General features: G+C 49.7%; 1 protein-coding gene across 4 annotated transcripts in view; it reads right to left on the bottom strand.

The window, feature by feature from the left end:
* Window positions 1-444: 444 nt before the first annotated feature.
* Window positions 445-15,056, bottom strand: part of PTPN21 (protein tyrosine phosphatase non-receptor type 21) — a 72,973-nt gene continuing 58,361 nt past the window's right edge. For all 4 annotated transcript variants that reach the window (XM_034993092.1, XM_034993094.1, XM_034993093.1 and 1 more), the window contains 7 exons: window positions 12,368-13,776; window positions 7,949-8,086; window positions 6,806-7,027; window positions 4,318-4,446; window positions 3,892-4,126; window positions 3,110-3,270; window positions 445-2,889 (listed from right to left, as the gene is read on the bottom strand). In XM_034993092.1, coding sequence (XP_034848983.1) covers window positions 2,761-2,889; window positions 3,110-3,270; window positions 3,892-4,126; window positions 4,318-4,446; window positions 6,806-7,027; window positions 7,949-8,086; window positions 12,368-13,776 — 2,423 coding nt within the window. In that variant the 3' untranslated portion in view covers window positions 445-2,760. The remainder of the gene's footprint in view (window positions 2,890-3,109; window positions 3,271-3,891; window positions 4,127-4,317; window positions 4,447-6,805; window positions 7,028-7,948; window positions 8,087-12,367; window positions 13,777-15,056) is intronic.

The following is a 15,056-nucleotide window of genomic DNA, read 5'->3' as shown; positions in this document are numbered from 1 at the left end:
CAAAGGAAGGACAGGTCCGTCCACCTTCTGTCTTATTTCTGCCAAAGGGTTTTGAAGGCTAAATACTAGGGTTTTCAGAATACTTCACAGTAGGTGTTCCAGAGGGAAGTAATTAATAATGACTGCACTTAACATTCTAAATGAACATTTTTCTGTGCTCAAAACTCTCAGCTAGAATATTTCATCAAAAGACCCCACTAATCAGGAAGACTGATGCCAGAGATACCAAAATCAATCCATTGGAAAACAGTGGTTTGTAACCTACTTTTTGTGAAAATGTACATTTTGGTAATTTTGCTATGAAATTTAGAATCTCAAGGAACTAAAAAGACATTGAGATAGTGAAGCATTGAATAACTTTGGCAGACAGCAACATTCTCCATTCGGTGGTGGTAAACCTATGAAGCCTAAATGTTGTACAGTTTGCTCTTGAAAATCACATTATTTCAAAGTCCAGTAATGTCGATTTTTATTCAGAAATACTTTCATATTCACTAACTGAAAAAGTTTAAATATTCAAAAGGGACAAAAAAATTACATGGGTCTTAGAAGCTGGTCAAACATGCGACATTTTAAGAATGACATTTAAATAGTGTAATTTAGCCCTCAGAAGTAATCTACTTATAATTATTACAACTGGAACACAAATATACCATATATTACTCTTTAGATTTTTGTTTTACAGTATGTTCTTGTCAATGGAACACTTCAAAATGTTTAAACCTGACAGAAAAGCATTTTTTAAAAAACGTACCATGGAAGGAAAAAAACAAAACAAAACACTGAAAACTCTCCCATCCTTTATTCGGTGTGGAGATGGGAAATATGATCATAAAAATCCTTAACCCATTCTTCTGGGAGCTCTTTCTCAATATTTACACTTGGGTCTACTGTTACTTAAACAGGACTCTTAAAACAGTTTCAGGTTTAAAATTAACATCTTGTCCCTAAGTGAGCAATGTGCCCACTTCCAGTAGTCGTTTTCATTACTATCTCCTGAATGACCCTCTTAAGGGTTGGTTTCTGGGTAACCCAGAGATAGGCAGATCCACACCGTATGAAGCAAATCCTGTCTCCCAGCTGACAACACACACTCAGCGGTCACGTTCAACAGTGAGTTAAACTGCCTTCGGAGTGAACGTGGGAATCAGAACCACCCCTTGGACACTGTCATTTGGGGAATAGCCCTGGATGTGGCATTTTGGAAGCTCTGCATTTTAGAGAAGCAGCCTCAGAAGGAAAAATGAGATGGCTCCTCAGTGAAACATACCCAGTAAGTCCTTACCTACTCAAGTCCCTCGTAGCCCTGACCCAAAGGCCACACTCTCCCTCTCCAGCTCAGCCACCGGGATGCGATCAGTGCACCGGAACAGGGTGGGGGCGGGGAGGAACCAAGAAACTAACACTGACCTCAGGGGTGAAGTTAGGGGATCAGGGAGCTAGAACCCCAGCACCTCTTGAACAGCACAGCGATCTCTGGGGGCCCCACAACTAGTCTGGGCTGCAGTTTTGGGAAATGAGGTGAAACTATTACTAACTCTTCCCTTCTTCCAATCAGAAGAAAATAAAGCCTCTTCAAGGCTTCTTTTCATGGTAATATAAACCTGACTTTATTAGAAAAGAAGAGAGGTTTAGGTATAAGAACTCTAAGGAAACAAAGTGAGTCACGGAGAGTGACGAGAACTTCCCGGGGGTACCTCCCCTCTGGGGGCTCAGCCGCCACCCCCCGGGTCCCCTCTCTCCACCCCAGCCTCTCAGTCTGAGCAGAGTTAATACTGTACTTCTGTCAAAGGCATCCTGCGTTTGCCATCTTGCATTTCCACTGCACTTACTCTCGCCCTGACCACCCCACATACACTTAGCCCTTATCTCTTCCAAACATTTCTGGATACTCACTGTTACGGTCTCATCTATCAAGCAACACATATACTAAAATTCAGATTTGTCTTTAACAACAAAGTGCTTAAAACCAACCTATGCAATTGTTTTTCACTCCACTTTCTACCAATAAGATCAAACTCGTTGAGGTTTACAAATAATACTGAAAAAAAATAGTGACTCTGAGTATTGTCTCACATTTCCAATAATGTGCCTTCATTCCCAACTTTCTCTTACAGTAACTCATTCATTTCAGTACCTTAATGAGCTGAACTCTTGTTTGGAAAATAGAAAAGGTACAAATATATAGAATATTTTAGGATAAAAAATTTTCTGAATATAAAAATGCTTCTATGTTTCAAAATAACACTTTTAGATTCTTCTTGTAGTTCTGGGTTTGGTAACTAAGCTGTTAAGGTTTTTTAAAAATAGCAAGAGACAGTAGCATGGTTTTTAATACAAACTTACATAGGAACCAATCACACCTGTGGACCATCCCCATGGAAAGTTCAGTTTCTCAACAAGAAAACCCCAAATACTTTAGCCATAAAATAAAATTCCAAGATGTCCAAGATAGAAATCAATACGCCTTATCGATTGCCAGAGCTGCCCGGCACAGCTTCGGTACAACAGAGAACTGTCTGGAAAACAACCTCTACAAAGTGTGCAAGTGCTGCAAATCGGAGAGATGGGAGGGGGCCAGGCCCTGGGGACCGCGCGCGTCTCCTTCAGCCCTTCCCCGGCCCTGTGCTCTGCACGGCTCCCTGCGTGCGCCGCTGTCCAGGCGCCACTCGTGGCCGCGAGGAGGCACGAGTCAGGCGAGCGCTCTTGTCAGCTGTCAACGCGTCACACCATCGGGTCCCCATCACGAGCCGTGGATGCTTATATGAGCCTCGAGCTCTTCAGGAACTGAATGAGAACTCGGTACACGAATGTGTACTGGCAGAGGGTCTGCACCATCATCATCCTCTGCTGCCGCAGCATGTCCAGCACCCGGGGGATGTCCAGCACCTGGATGGAGAGACGGCGATGAGCGGGACGCAGTCCCCCGCAGAGAGGGGAGCAGTCCCAGCAGAGCTCCGGTCAAGACACAGACACTTTCCTACCTTAGCATCTTCTAGAAGAAGCCTCCGGGGAACTTGTTCAGAGAGAACTGGTAGGCCACCAGTTCCTTTCTTCCCCAGCCTCGTGCCCGGCCCGCTTCTCCCCCCGACCAACAAGGACCTCGTACCTCATTGTGTTCCAGACAGGCGATCATGATCTCCGACAAAATGACGACGCCAGTCCTTCCCACCCCAGCACTGCAATGGACCAGCAACGGAGGGTTGGGGCTTCTTGGTTCACTGGTACTATTTGTATGGCGTCGAACAGACTGGATCTCCTCAAGGTATGCTGTGGAGTATCAATGAAACAAAATTATGCAGGGATTAAGGCCCATCAAAGTGATAATTTCCAGATTATCATCACTGATTGGGAGGTCTCTGGATAAAGAGCCCTGGGTGCCAATTAACCACCCCCAACCGCTAACCAACAGTGTGACCGTCACTGCCTCCACCCCCCTACAAAATGAGGTGGAGGAGACAGTCTCTAAGGGTCCTTCTACTCTCCACCAAACCATACTTTAAAAACTTTTTTTCTGTTAAGCCTCCTCTAAACACTTAAAGCCTTTACTTTAAAGCAAGTCCAGCGGCGCCTGGGTGGCTCAAGTCGGTTGAGCGTCTGCCTTCGGCTCGGCTCATGATCCCGGGGTCCTGGGATGGAGCCCCGCATCGGGCTCCCTGCTCAGCCGGGGGGCCTGCTTCTCCCTCTGCCTCTGCCGTGCCCCCCCAGCTCACGCTCTCAATCTCTCTCTCTCTCTCTCAAATAAATGAATAAAATCTTAAGAAAAAAATAAATAAATAAAGCAAGTCCAAAGCTTCTATGAGACATCATACAGGCAATATTTTCAGGAGCCCAGGTCTTCCTCCGTGTGGATGATTTAAGCAGAGGCTGTGCTGGTACGAAGGCACTTACATAAGAAGCCCGTGAGGCCCTCGGGACAGCCGTGCTCGGGCCAGTCTGTGTACTGGAGATGCCAGACAGTCCTCTCCTGCCCCGTGAGCAGGTGCTTCAGCTTCAAGCCCGTGGTGGCGTAGCAGCCGGAGTCGGTGCGGAACCGCGTTGTGATCTTAAACCTCCCGTAGGTGACGGTGTTGTGCCGGGAACCCAGCCGTGGCCAGTACCTGAAGCTCTTCTCCCTTCCGCCCTCCTGCGAAGGACACGTGCGGTCAGAACACACCACCAGACCCAGCCGCGGAGGCCCTTTCATACAGAGCGCACGTCCGAAATGCCAGACCCCAACCCCACCTTGGCCCTCCTCCTTTAAAGGTCAGGAGCCCCCAGGACCAACACGAACTGTTCTCAGGCCGAGAAAAGCAGTTAAGGGAAATGAGCACTTACCTCTTCTGCGGTCACCATTGCTATGATGGCAATTCCCTGTTCCCACACCATCTGCCAAAAGTCCTGACAGGTACTCGGTAGTGGCCCCTGTGTGGCAATGTAATCCCACTCAATTCCACTGACAGAGACCTGCAATCAGAAAAGAGTTTTAAAAAAATTAATGTGCGGGGCATCTGGATGGCTCAGCGGGTTGAGCGTCTGACTCTTGATTTCGGCTCAGGTCATGATCTCAGGGTCGTGAGATCGAGCCCCATGTTGGGGGCCGCGCTCAGTGGGGAGTCTGCTGGGGATTCTCTCTCTCTCCTTCTGCCCCTCCTCCCCCGCTCTCTCTAAATACTTTAAATATTAATTATTAATTAATGTGTATGTGTATATACGTATGCATGTATGCACGTATGCACATTTGTTTACGGCAGTACTAAAAGATGAACTGAATTATTCAGAATAAAGAGTTTTCTCTTATCCTTTTTCCTTGTTAATACAATTCCCATTACTACCTATTTATAAACTTACACACTCTGAATTCACATAATATCTGTGTGACCTGGGACAATTTGCTTAACCTCTTTGACTCTCTGCTCTCATCTGTAAAATAAAAATGTCATGTACCCTCATAGGGCTGTCGGCAGAATTAAATGAGGCAATGTATGTGGTGCCTGTACGTAATAGGTTCTCAATAAATAGTTCTTATTGCTGTTGTTATGATTCTTTTTCTTATAAAAATAGTATCAACATAAGAGTATTGCTAAATTTCAAACCCAGTTTCCCCTCATGAAGTATTAAACACACTGGGAGAAGTAGGAACAATTAAGCCAAAACCGAGGTTAAATACCAGATTTCTAGGGCAGAAAAAATATTCCTGCTTAAAGTGGTCTCACCTCTGAACTTGAGTCAAGATCACCCCCCGGAACGGATACTAAGTTTCCACCTGAGGCTGCACCCCCTTGAGAAGGGGCTAAGGTAGCAGAGCGGTCACTGGATCTGTAGTCAGGAGATCTGGGGTAAAGCCCACGCCTGCTGACATTTGGGGACCACAGTGGCTGCTTCCCAAGGGCCCCGTGCTACTCCGCCCACAGCCGCATCCAAGGCTGTCAGCCCGGAGTCTCGGCTGCATCCCCTCACTGACGGCAGGCTCACTCAGTGGCCAGCCCCGGGTGCTAGCAGCGAACAAGGGAGAGGGCTCTGTGGACAGGCCTGAGGGGAAGGTGTCAGCGCTTTATTCAGAGGAAAGCACAAGGAGGCCCCACGCTGGTAAGCAGTAGGTCTAGGAGTTCTGAGGCTCAGCCGCCTTGCACTGGTCTTCAGTTGGCCCCTGAAGATTCTGCAATACCCACATAGGACGACGACTTTATTCAGTTCTCATCCACCCCGTCATGAGACTGGATGAGTTATTCCACCGAAACGCTCGGTTTTTAAATAAATTATACCCATATTAAAAAGCGCATGCACAGATTCCCCAAGACCGCCAAGGGCACCCACGTTTGCAGGAAGACTGCCAGGTCTCTGGAAGCCCCAAGCGTGAACCCGCACTCATCAAATACCACTTGCAAATGAAATAGAATGTGGGAAAGAAGAAAAACTCCTGACCGTGGATACTTCCTCATTCACTCCCAATAAGGAAGCTTCTCCTTCCCAAAATGAACGCACTGGGTCTCCAGCCAGCACACACAAAAGGTACAATGCTGCAGAAGACAAACCACCTGTCTCCTCACCTCCCAGTTGGGGATCAGCATCACCTTTTCCCATCTCACTGGGTGTAACATTACCCCAGTTAAATGGCATGACACTGTCTCCAAGGAAAAAGGGGTACCACTTCTCCAAAGAACAAAACGATGCTGAGAAGTGATCACAGGGAAAAAGCAAAAAGAAGACGTCACCATCCTAAGGAAAAGCTTCAGTGAACACCATTAAAAAACCCAGACGGGGCGCCTGGGTGGCTCAGTCGGTTAAGTGTCCCACTCTTGGTTGTGGCTCAGGTCAGGATCTCAGGGTCGTGGGATGGAGGCCCTGGGTTGGGCTCCGCGCTGAGCTGGGAGTCTGCTCTGGACTCTCTCCCTCTCCCTTGCCCCTCCCCTGCTCGCTCTCTAAAATAAACAAACCAACCAACCCAGACCCCTTCGTCACGTAAGAATCAATGCAGGTTATGTGATAACAGAAAACTAGCAATTCTGCCGTTCTGGAGAGAATTTATGCCAGAAAGAGATCTTCAGATTTAGAAGAACAAAGGCCTAACTAAGGTCAGGCAGAAGAGTGCTCCCTGAGTCCTGGCCACAGTGCTGGGGGCAGAGGAGCTTAGCACGTGGGAGGGGAAGGCGGCTTCGGCTCTGCTGGTCAACACCTCCTACCCAGCCGCGGCGTACGGGAACGTGAGTTCTCACAAAGGCCCCAACTAGGCTGTGTTTACACTGCAGACAAGAATACAGTTCTTATCATTCTCGTAACTGAACTCGCAACTTCACACCCGTCACGGCCTCACCACTGCTCTTACCTTAATATGTGACGCGTTGATGTAGCCCGTGTTGTTTTCTTTCGTTGGGACCAGCTCCACTCTGGCGTCGTCATAGGGAAGGACATCTTGGAATCGATTTCTTTCTGCGTTTTCAGGGAGTCGTGCTGTTGAGCACTCCCCATCAACTAGCCGTTTTTTAAGAATTTTTTCATATTCTGTGAATACCATTCCCTGTTCTAACCTCTGTTCCAGAATTTTGCACTGTAAAATGGAACACGTGGAATAATGAGTATCGTCACATGTCCAAGCTGCATTCCGATGGCGCATCTGAAATCTTGTTTTCTGCTTCAAGTTTAGCATTATCTAGTACTGAAAACTCTAGATGACATCAAAACTAAATTTTCAACAAGCCGTAACAGTAAGATTAAAATAACAAAATCACCTTGTTGGTGAGAAGCAGAATGGAGAGTTCTGTTTAAGGGTGAAAACTGGCAGACAATAATTTGAATTCATTTTCTCTAAATCTATGGTCAGTTTTGTGACTCCTAAGGAAGAGAAAGTTCTCCTGAAGAACAGTAAACCCTAGAGTAGGAGAATCAGTTCCAGTCTCTATGAACAAATGCTTCAATTTTCTAATCTATGATATACAAAAACTGAAAAAAACAGTAAATATTGAAATTATCTCCAGAATCCTGTTGTAAGCAAATTTTTACTTAGCATTAATTCATGCCTGTCTGATTTTGATATAATAAAACCTCACAGCAAATATATCTTGGTCACAAAGAAAGTCATGAAAAATTCAGTAACTGTTTACACCTGAGATAAATTTTCAATACAATGAAGGCAGTCAATGTCTGCTCTTTGCCGGTTGTACTCATATGGAGTAGAATTCCTTGTAGAATTCCTCTTAACTTAAAGCCATCAAAAATCAAGACTGCTGCAGATGGCCGGAAGAAGGTAAAGAACATTCAGGAACAAAGAAACAAAAAAATCAACATTTACTGTAAAATTACCTATTGACAGATTTGCCCCAATTTTTTACATCCACATTATAAAATGCCTTAACACTCACGATAATTAGACAGTATTAGCAAATTCACTAAAATCTGAAGGCATTTTTGTAGCGTGTTAGGGACTGTCCCAGGGAAAGCATACCACTCGCTCCATACGTCTCATACGTACCCTCTCGTCATTGGTGGCTCTGGCAGGCACTTCCTTTCCTTCATCAGGCAGAGGCAGTCGGGATAGGGAGAGTCCATTTAGGGCAGCCAATTTGAGAGGACCAATTTTTTTTGCATCTACCCGGCTCTTTTTCATTCCCTATAAAAATATTTATATGTATATATGAAATATACACAAATACACCCCCCCTGGAAAAGACACTTCAGGGGACTGAGGACTGGAAACAAATGGAAGGAGTGTTCTTCGCCAATACCCACAGGAGAGGTTACAGCCACCCAAGACATTCCTTTCAAGGCCAAAGCCCTGATAAGTCTTGCAGATAGAAGATTTTGAAATGCAATTCAAGTCCCTGCCGTAATGAGAGGTGAGGCTCCCTCCAGGCAGACAGCATTCCTTCACAGAACTCCCCAATTTCAAAATATGACACGCACACAAAAATCAGCGGCAGTCCACAGAAAGGGTTTTAAATGCAGTCGCATGACCGCCATAGGCTTTTGTGATTTTTTTTTTTTTAAGGTTTTTATTTATTTATTTGACAGAGAGAAAGCACAAGTAGGCAGAGAGGCAGGCAGAGAGAGAGGGAGAAGCAGGCTCTCCACTGAGCAGGGAGCCTGATGCGGGGCTCGATCCCAGGACCCCCAGGGATCATGACCTGAGCCGAAGGCAGACGCTTAACGACTGAGCCACCCAGGCGCCCCGGCTTTTGTGATTTTTTTAAAGATATAAACTAGTTCTTTAAGCCGAATTTCTGAAAAAATGCCACGTTTTGGGGGTCGCCCTCTCTATCCTGCCCTACGTTCTGTTGCAGACTGGGGTGACCTGGGTTGGCTCACGACACCTCAGAACTGCCGCATTTTCCACCAGGGACAGACAACAGGACTGAAATCTCCATGGGGACACCAGGAGGGCAGGGTACAGGACAGGGTGTGAGTCGCCTGAAAATGTGCGTCTCCTAACGTGACTACGGAAGTAACGATCTTCCCGCCTTCGGCGGACAAGCCCGAGAAGGCGGCGTCTCCTCGGAAGCCACAGTCGCTAGGACAGTGGCCCTTCCTTGTTGGCCAGCAATGGTTTTCTCGGTTCCGACTCACAAATGCAGTCAGCTTCACTCCGGCCCTACCAGCCCGGGCGCGAGAGGCTCAAGCGTCACGATTCTGCCCTGCGCCCAAAACGCCCAAAACGCCCAAGACGCCCGTACGCTGCCGGTTGCCGACCGGCCGGGGAGGGGGCCGGGTGGTGTCCGACGCGCAGGGCTGGCCAGCGGCCCTGGCGCGAATTCTCCCCCCACGGCCAATCTCAAGCTGCCAGTGTGCCACCAAGCGGCTCACAAGGCGCCTGGAAACTCAAGCCCGCCCTCGCCCCCCAGGACAGGGTCAGGGGGCGGCCGCGCCACGGGCCGGGGCCTAGAGCCCGCGCGGGAGGGCAGGCGCGCCGGGCGGACGCAGTACCGCCGCCCGAGGACGCGCGGGCTTCAGGGCAGCGCCCCACAGGGATTTACGCGAGCAGCGCCGGCGGGACTAGGGGTGCGCCGGGAACTCTGTACCTCGCTGCGGGAGCACTCCAACCAGCCCACTCTTTTTCGGATAACAGTCAAGTCCCCGGAGGTGGAGAAGGGTGGAGAACTCTAAAATGTTTCTGCTTGTCTGCAGTTCAGTTCACTGTTTTTAATACTAAACTCCCATAACCTGGATTCGCATTAGTATGTGAACTCAGTTTGTCTGTGGTAACAGTGAAGGTCATGGCAACCCCATGTCACTATGAAGAGTCCCAGGGGCTTATTAGCAGGGGGCTGAGCTCTTCAGTTCTCGGCAAGTCAGGATGACGCAACCGCACAGTAAGGAGCTACCTCCGTCGGAGCATTTTCTGTGCGCCAGGACCTCACTTACCCTGCCACAACTCTCTGGGGTCGGCTTCCGTTACAACTGAGCGGAGTCAGAGAGATGGGACAGCTTGCCCAAGGTCACACAGCTGTCTCGTTATAAATGGTCATCAGTGTCAAAACAGTAAAACACCTTTCCTTAAAGTCAGCTACGCCCCATCACAGAATTTACAAAGCATTTTTCCTGCCTAACCTTCTGTGGGACTTACCACAGCAGGCAGAGCAGGGGTGACCGTCCCCATGCTACAGACGGAGATGTGGTTCTGGTGCTGCCAGGTCCAGCCCACGGGGCAGAGAACTAATACATGGGAGGGTCTAGCCTCAGACCCAGGTTCTTCCATTCCTAGGTCCTAGACCTTTCCCCCAAGCCCCAGCTGCCATACACATTGGTCAAGCAAGGGGAATCCATTATGCCAAAGAAGGGGATCAAGAGCAAAATCTAATCACAGAATTGTACTAATACTGTGGGTCTTAAAAGTCAGCAAGGGAGAAAACTTGTATTTTTAGAGAACCAAACTGATCAAAAGCCTCAGATTTAGGGGATCTTGCTATATCCCATTCAAAAGGTACAGGGACAATATGCTTGAAATGGTGGACTGTACTCAAAACAAGTATCATTTGGGGAAAAGACTCAGGTCATACATAAAAATGATGGCTAGTTCTGGGACACTCGGGTGGCTCAGTTGGTTAAGCGTCTGACTCTTGATTCCGGCTCAGGTCATGATCTCAGGGTGGGGAAATTGAGCCCCATGTCAGGCTCCATGCGCTTAAGATTCTCTTTCTCCCTCTCTATCTGCTCCTCCCCCTGCTCACACACTTTCTCTCTTTCTAAGAAAACAAAAAACCAAAAAAGATAGTTCTTGATGTGATTAGGGAAAGAGTATTAACTATGAAAAGGACCCTGTCCAGCTGGCTCAGGGACTCAGGTAGAATTACCTTTCAGAGACCTATTCACACCCTGTTTCTACCCTGAATCATTGATCATGAATCCATACCTTCCACTCCAGCCAACCTAAGACCCTGGTCTTTACTTTTCAGGTAGGTAAGAATGTTACCAAGAATGTCAGGTAGGTAAGAATGTTTACCAAGAAAAAGTAAAAATAAACTTAAAATTCAAAGCCCAAATTCATTAAAAGCAAACACACTTAAATCCACGGCACTGTTGTTAAGTGGTTTCGGTCTACCTCTACCAATCAATTGCATACTCACTGTAAAATTGTGTGAATTTTCTTCCAGTTTTTGAAGATACTACTATACTTGTGATGGGTCCTCAAGTCTGAGTATACAGGCTATCAGAGATGGGGGAGGAGTCCTAGCTGCTAGGGCACTGGGAGTAACTGGGAGACAGAATGGATAGGCTGATTAATCACTTCAGCTCGATCAGAGGGCAGGGCTCCGGGTGTGGAGACATGGGCAATAAGGAGCCAGAAGCCTGAGCAATGCAGCAAGATGACTTAGAGTGGCCGCGCTTAAATAACAAAGGCATGAACGGATGGCCAGTGCTTGGGGACTCAAAAAGTTTCGGTGGAAAGACAGAAAACAGCAAGGCTTAGACAAGCAATAACTACTTAATAAAATATCATATACAATATACCTCAATGCAGAACAGTGCAGATGATCAGAGAGTAGGCTGCAGAGATAAACGTGGCTTTAAAATTCCAGTTCAGTCACCCACTAGCTGTGTGACCTTGGAAAAGTTACTTAACATCTCAGAGTCTGTTTTCTCTTCTGAAGGAACAATAGGCCTGTTGTAAGCTGGACATGCCTTGGAACCTGGTAAATGCTCCAGGAATGGCAGCTAGAGATGATGTTATGCTTTTATATTTTGCCCCAAATAAATAAGAAGTGTGCAACTCATGGTTATTTATTATAATGAGTATCAAAGAGCTGCGTTTTCTACAAGGAACTTCTCTGGGCTCTCAGCTCACTTAATCTTTCTTTTAAAGAGACCTGGAGCTCTCGGGTGTTTTGTCTTGACAAAGTGCCACCTTCCCAACTCCAGAATCCCTCTGCGGCTCTCAGAGATCCTGGCCAGGCACTTCAAGCTGTATCCACACACTGACATCAGCAACTCTTCCCTTCGGGGAATGCTCCTCTCAGACAACACGCGGCAAGCGGAACAACGCAGCCCCAAACCGCGGCACCACCACACGGTGTTTCTAAACCGGTTGCTCAGCAACCGTACCTCAAACCGGAGAACACTTCCCTCCCTCCCTCCCTTCCCTCTTTCATCCATTCCACCCCCATCCACATCCCATTGCATTCCATTCACAGAGCCTCCTGAGTTTACCTTTTCGCTCCCTCTAATTTATTATCTCGCGCAAAACCACTAAAAGTCTAACCGATCCCCCTTATTTCCATAGATAAACTCAAAATGTTCCAAATACGATGGCAATACGGGGGGCGGGGATGGGAAGAGCTCGAAGACACAAAAGCTGCAAGGGCCAGAAAGGAGAGTCAAAGAGGAGGCGCACGGAGCGGGGCCGGCGCTCCGCACGCGCCGACGACCGGATGCGGGCACAGCCGCACGCTCGCCTTACCCCTAGCGGCGGAAGGCCTTCCACGACGTTCTTCTTCCCCGAGAGGAGATCGGACACCGGCCGCTGCTTCAGGGAGTCCCTCCTGGCTCGGTAGCGCCCCGACGTGGTGAGGTCGGACTCGGACACGGAGGGCGTGAGCAGCCCCTCTCTGCGGGGCCGGGGGGCCTCCGCGAGCGGGAACGCGGGCTCGCGGCCGTGCAGGGGGCCCGGGCCCGGGGCGGCGGCGGTGGGGGCGCAGGGGCCGCGGGAGGGGCCCGCCGGCGGCTCCGGGGAGTGGCGGCCCCGGGGCGTGCGGGCCTGGGGAAAGGGCACGGCCAGCGAGGCGATCTCCTCCTCCAGGTCCTCCTCGTCCTCGCTGCTGTGGATCAGCATGGTGGCGTCGGAGAGAGACTTCTTGTGGCCGTAGCCCAGGCCTCCGCGCTCGTCCGCCTGGTCCCGCTCGGCCCTTTCGGGGCAGCCGCCGGGCTGGGAGCCCGCCGAGACGGGCCTGGGCGGCGGGTCGGCGGCCGACGCGGACGGGGTGCGCTCCTTGAGCCGCAGGCCCTCGAGGCTGTGCGCCAGCCCGGCCACCTCGATGCTGTTCCTCTTGTGCAGGTGCGCGCGCCGGGCGGCCGTGAGCGGCTCGCTGACCTCCTGCAGGGAGTGCGCCACCGGCAGGCTGGCCTCCTGGAACGTCTGCACCGAGTGGTGCACGCGCCTGGTGATGAGGTCGGGGTTGCTGCTGCTTATGGACAGGTGGCGGGACAGGTCCGGGGTGCTGTTGGCCGGCCGCGGGGGCGGGTGGGGCGGGGGCGGGCGATACACCTGCGTCCGCATGATGTTGGGGGCCGGGTAGTCCTGCGCCTGCAGCTGCGCGTTGGTCAGCTCGGGCACACTGACGGCACCCACCACGGGCCGCCGCTCGGCGGGGTGCGGGTACGGGGATGGGCTGTGGAAACTGTAGTTCAGGCTGAACGGGTAGTGGGCCGACTGCGGGGAGGCGAAGGGGGCGTGCTCCCGAATTTCCGGCTGGCTGTAGACCAGCGCGTCGGGCCTGCTGTAGGCGTACGAGTTGCCGATGTTGAGGTTTCGCAGCGAGTGGCTCTGCCTTCCGGCGTGCACCATGCCTCTGTTGAGCTGCTTCATCACCGTCTCGTAATCGGGGGTCGGGCGGTACGACGGGGGGATCAGGGCGCTGTGCCGGTGGGATGGCACGTAGTCGGGTCTCATGACGTCACTCCCCGTGATGCTCGGGTTAGAGGACATGGGGGACGGCTGCAGGTAGGGCTGCGGGTTGTTCAGGGAGTTAGTGCTGTGTGCACTGTAAACACTGCCGTTTCGGATCCGACCGCTGAGGTCAACCTGGGCTCGATCCAGACTTGTCAGAGAGTGACAACAGCATCCATTCTGGTTGGTCGCAAAGAGGTTATCTGGGAAACAAACACATTTAATGCATTTTAAAATGAGATTTTAAGATGTGTAAATCCGACCAATTACTCTAGGCAAATCCTGAGGTAGGCCCTGAACGCTGATGACACTTTCAGTGTAGCTTACAAGAATCCATGCAGAAATAACCTGGCTTTACCCAGGCTCCCTGATGACTGTGGGCATATTATCTCCCAGAGTCCTGGCATCCTCCTCTATAGAATGGTGACGGCTCACCCACCCTAAAGGTGGTATTCAGGCTTTGGCCCCTAGTAAAGATTAACCAAATCTAAATCCAATATTAAGAGTACAAATGATTATAAAATATTGTCTTTTTCTGAAAACCAAAAACACGTGTTTTGCTAGAATTGAAACAGACTTTCAGGAACTCTGGGTAGCTGGAGGCAGAGATACTTTTTAAGGCATTGCACCACTAACTGCTCTCTCCCCCTGGTGGGAATGTGGGACTCGCTGATGCTGAGCTAGTTCAAGTACCAACCATGTGTAAAAACCTCCTTAAGTGGAATTCTGGGTTTTCTGTATAGGTTCTTCTAGAATGAAGACAAAAACAATAACTCTGCAGGCTCTACTTCTCCAGGTCCAACAATATCATCCGTGGCTGTAAACCTCACCAGGGGCCAGAAGCCATTCACACCTGCCTCCCACCCCCACTCTGGCGATCCACAGGCAGCAGAATCGGGAGTGCCGTCTCATCTACAGCGGCTGCATGTGTGCCTAGTGGGGCTGGAAGGAGGCATGTTTCTTCTGTCTGATCTGTAGTTCACCGGAAACACCATCACTACTGAGGGTGATTTCTGACACTTCAAAGAGTAGCAGTCAGGTCCCTCAGAGAACAGTTGCCTTTCAAAAGTATTCTTTCTGGGATTCAAGAGCCGTGTAATGGTTTAAGTGATTAGTGATTATCAAAGTGAATATATCACCATCTAGTGTGGGGACGTTACTCAGGTGGCGTGCAAGCCAGGACGAAACAGGGCTCAGATGCATCACTGTATTCTTCCTGCTGACACCAAAGCTTCCCGGTCCCTGTACTGCTCCCACACCTGGAATGCTCTGCAACCTCCGGGTCCCTGGAGCTCCCCTTTCTCACTGCCACCACAGCTCAGGTCCTGACCCAGCCTGTCTGCACAGGCATAAAACCCACCCCTCCTGGCCTCCCTGCCTGCAGGCTTCTCCCTACACCCCACAAACCATCCCTTTGTGAGCCCGTGTGTGTAAAAGACTATGCTGAGAACCGATGGGGGGAAAAGATGACTGGAATCCACGT

This window comes from Mirounga leonina, unplaced genomic scaffold (genome assembly GCF_011800145.1).
Source record: "Mirounga leonina isolate KUSES-001 unplaced genomic scaffold, KU_Mleo_1.0 Mir_82, whole genome shotgun sequence".
Taxonomy (NCBI): domain Eukaryota; kingdom Metazoa; phylum Chordata; class Mammalia; order Carnivora; family Phocidae; genus Mirounga; species Mirounga leonina.
This window is presented reverse-complemented; position numbering and strand designations above follow the sequence as displayed.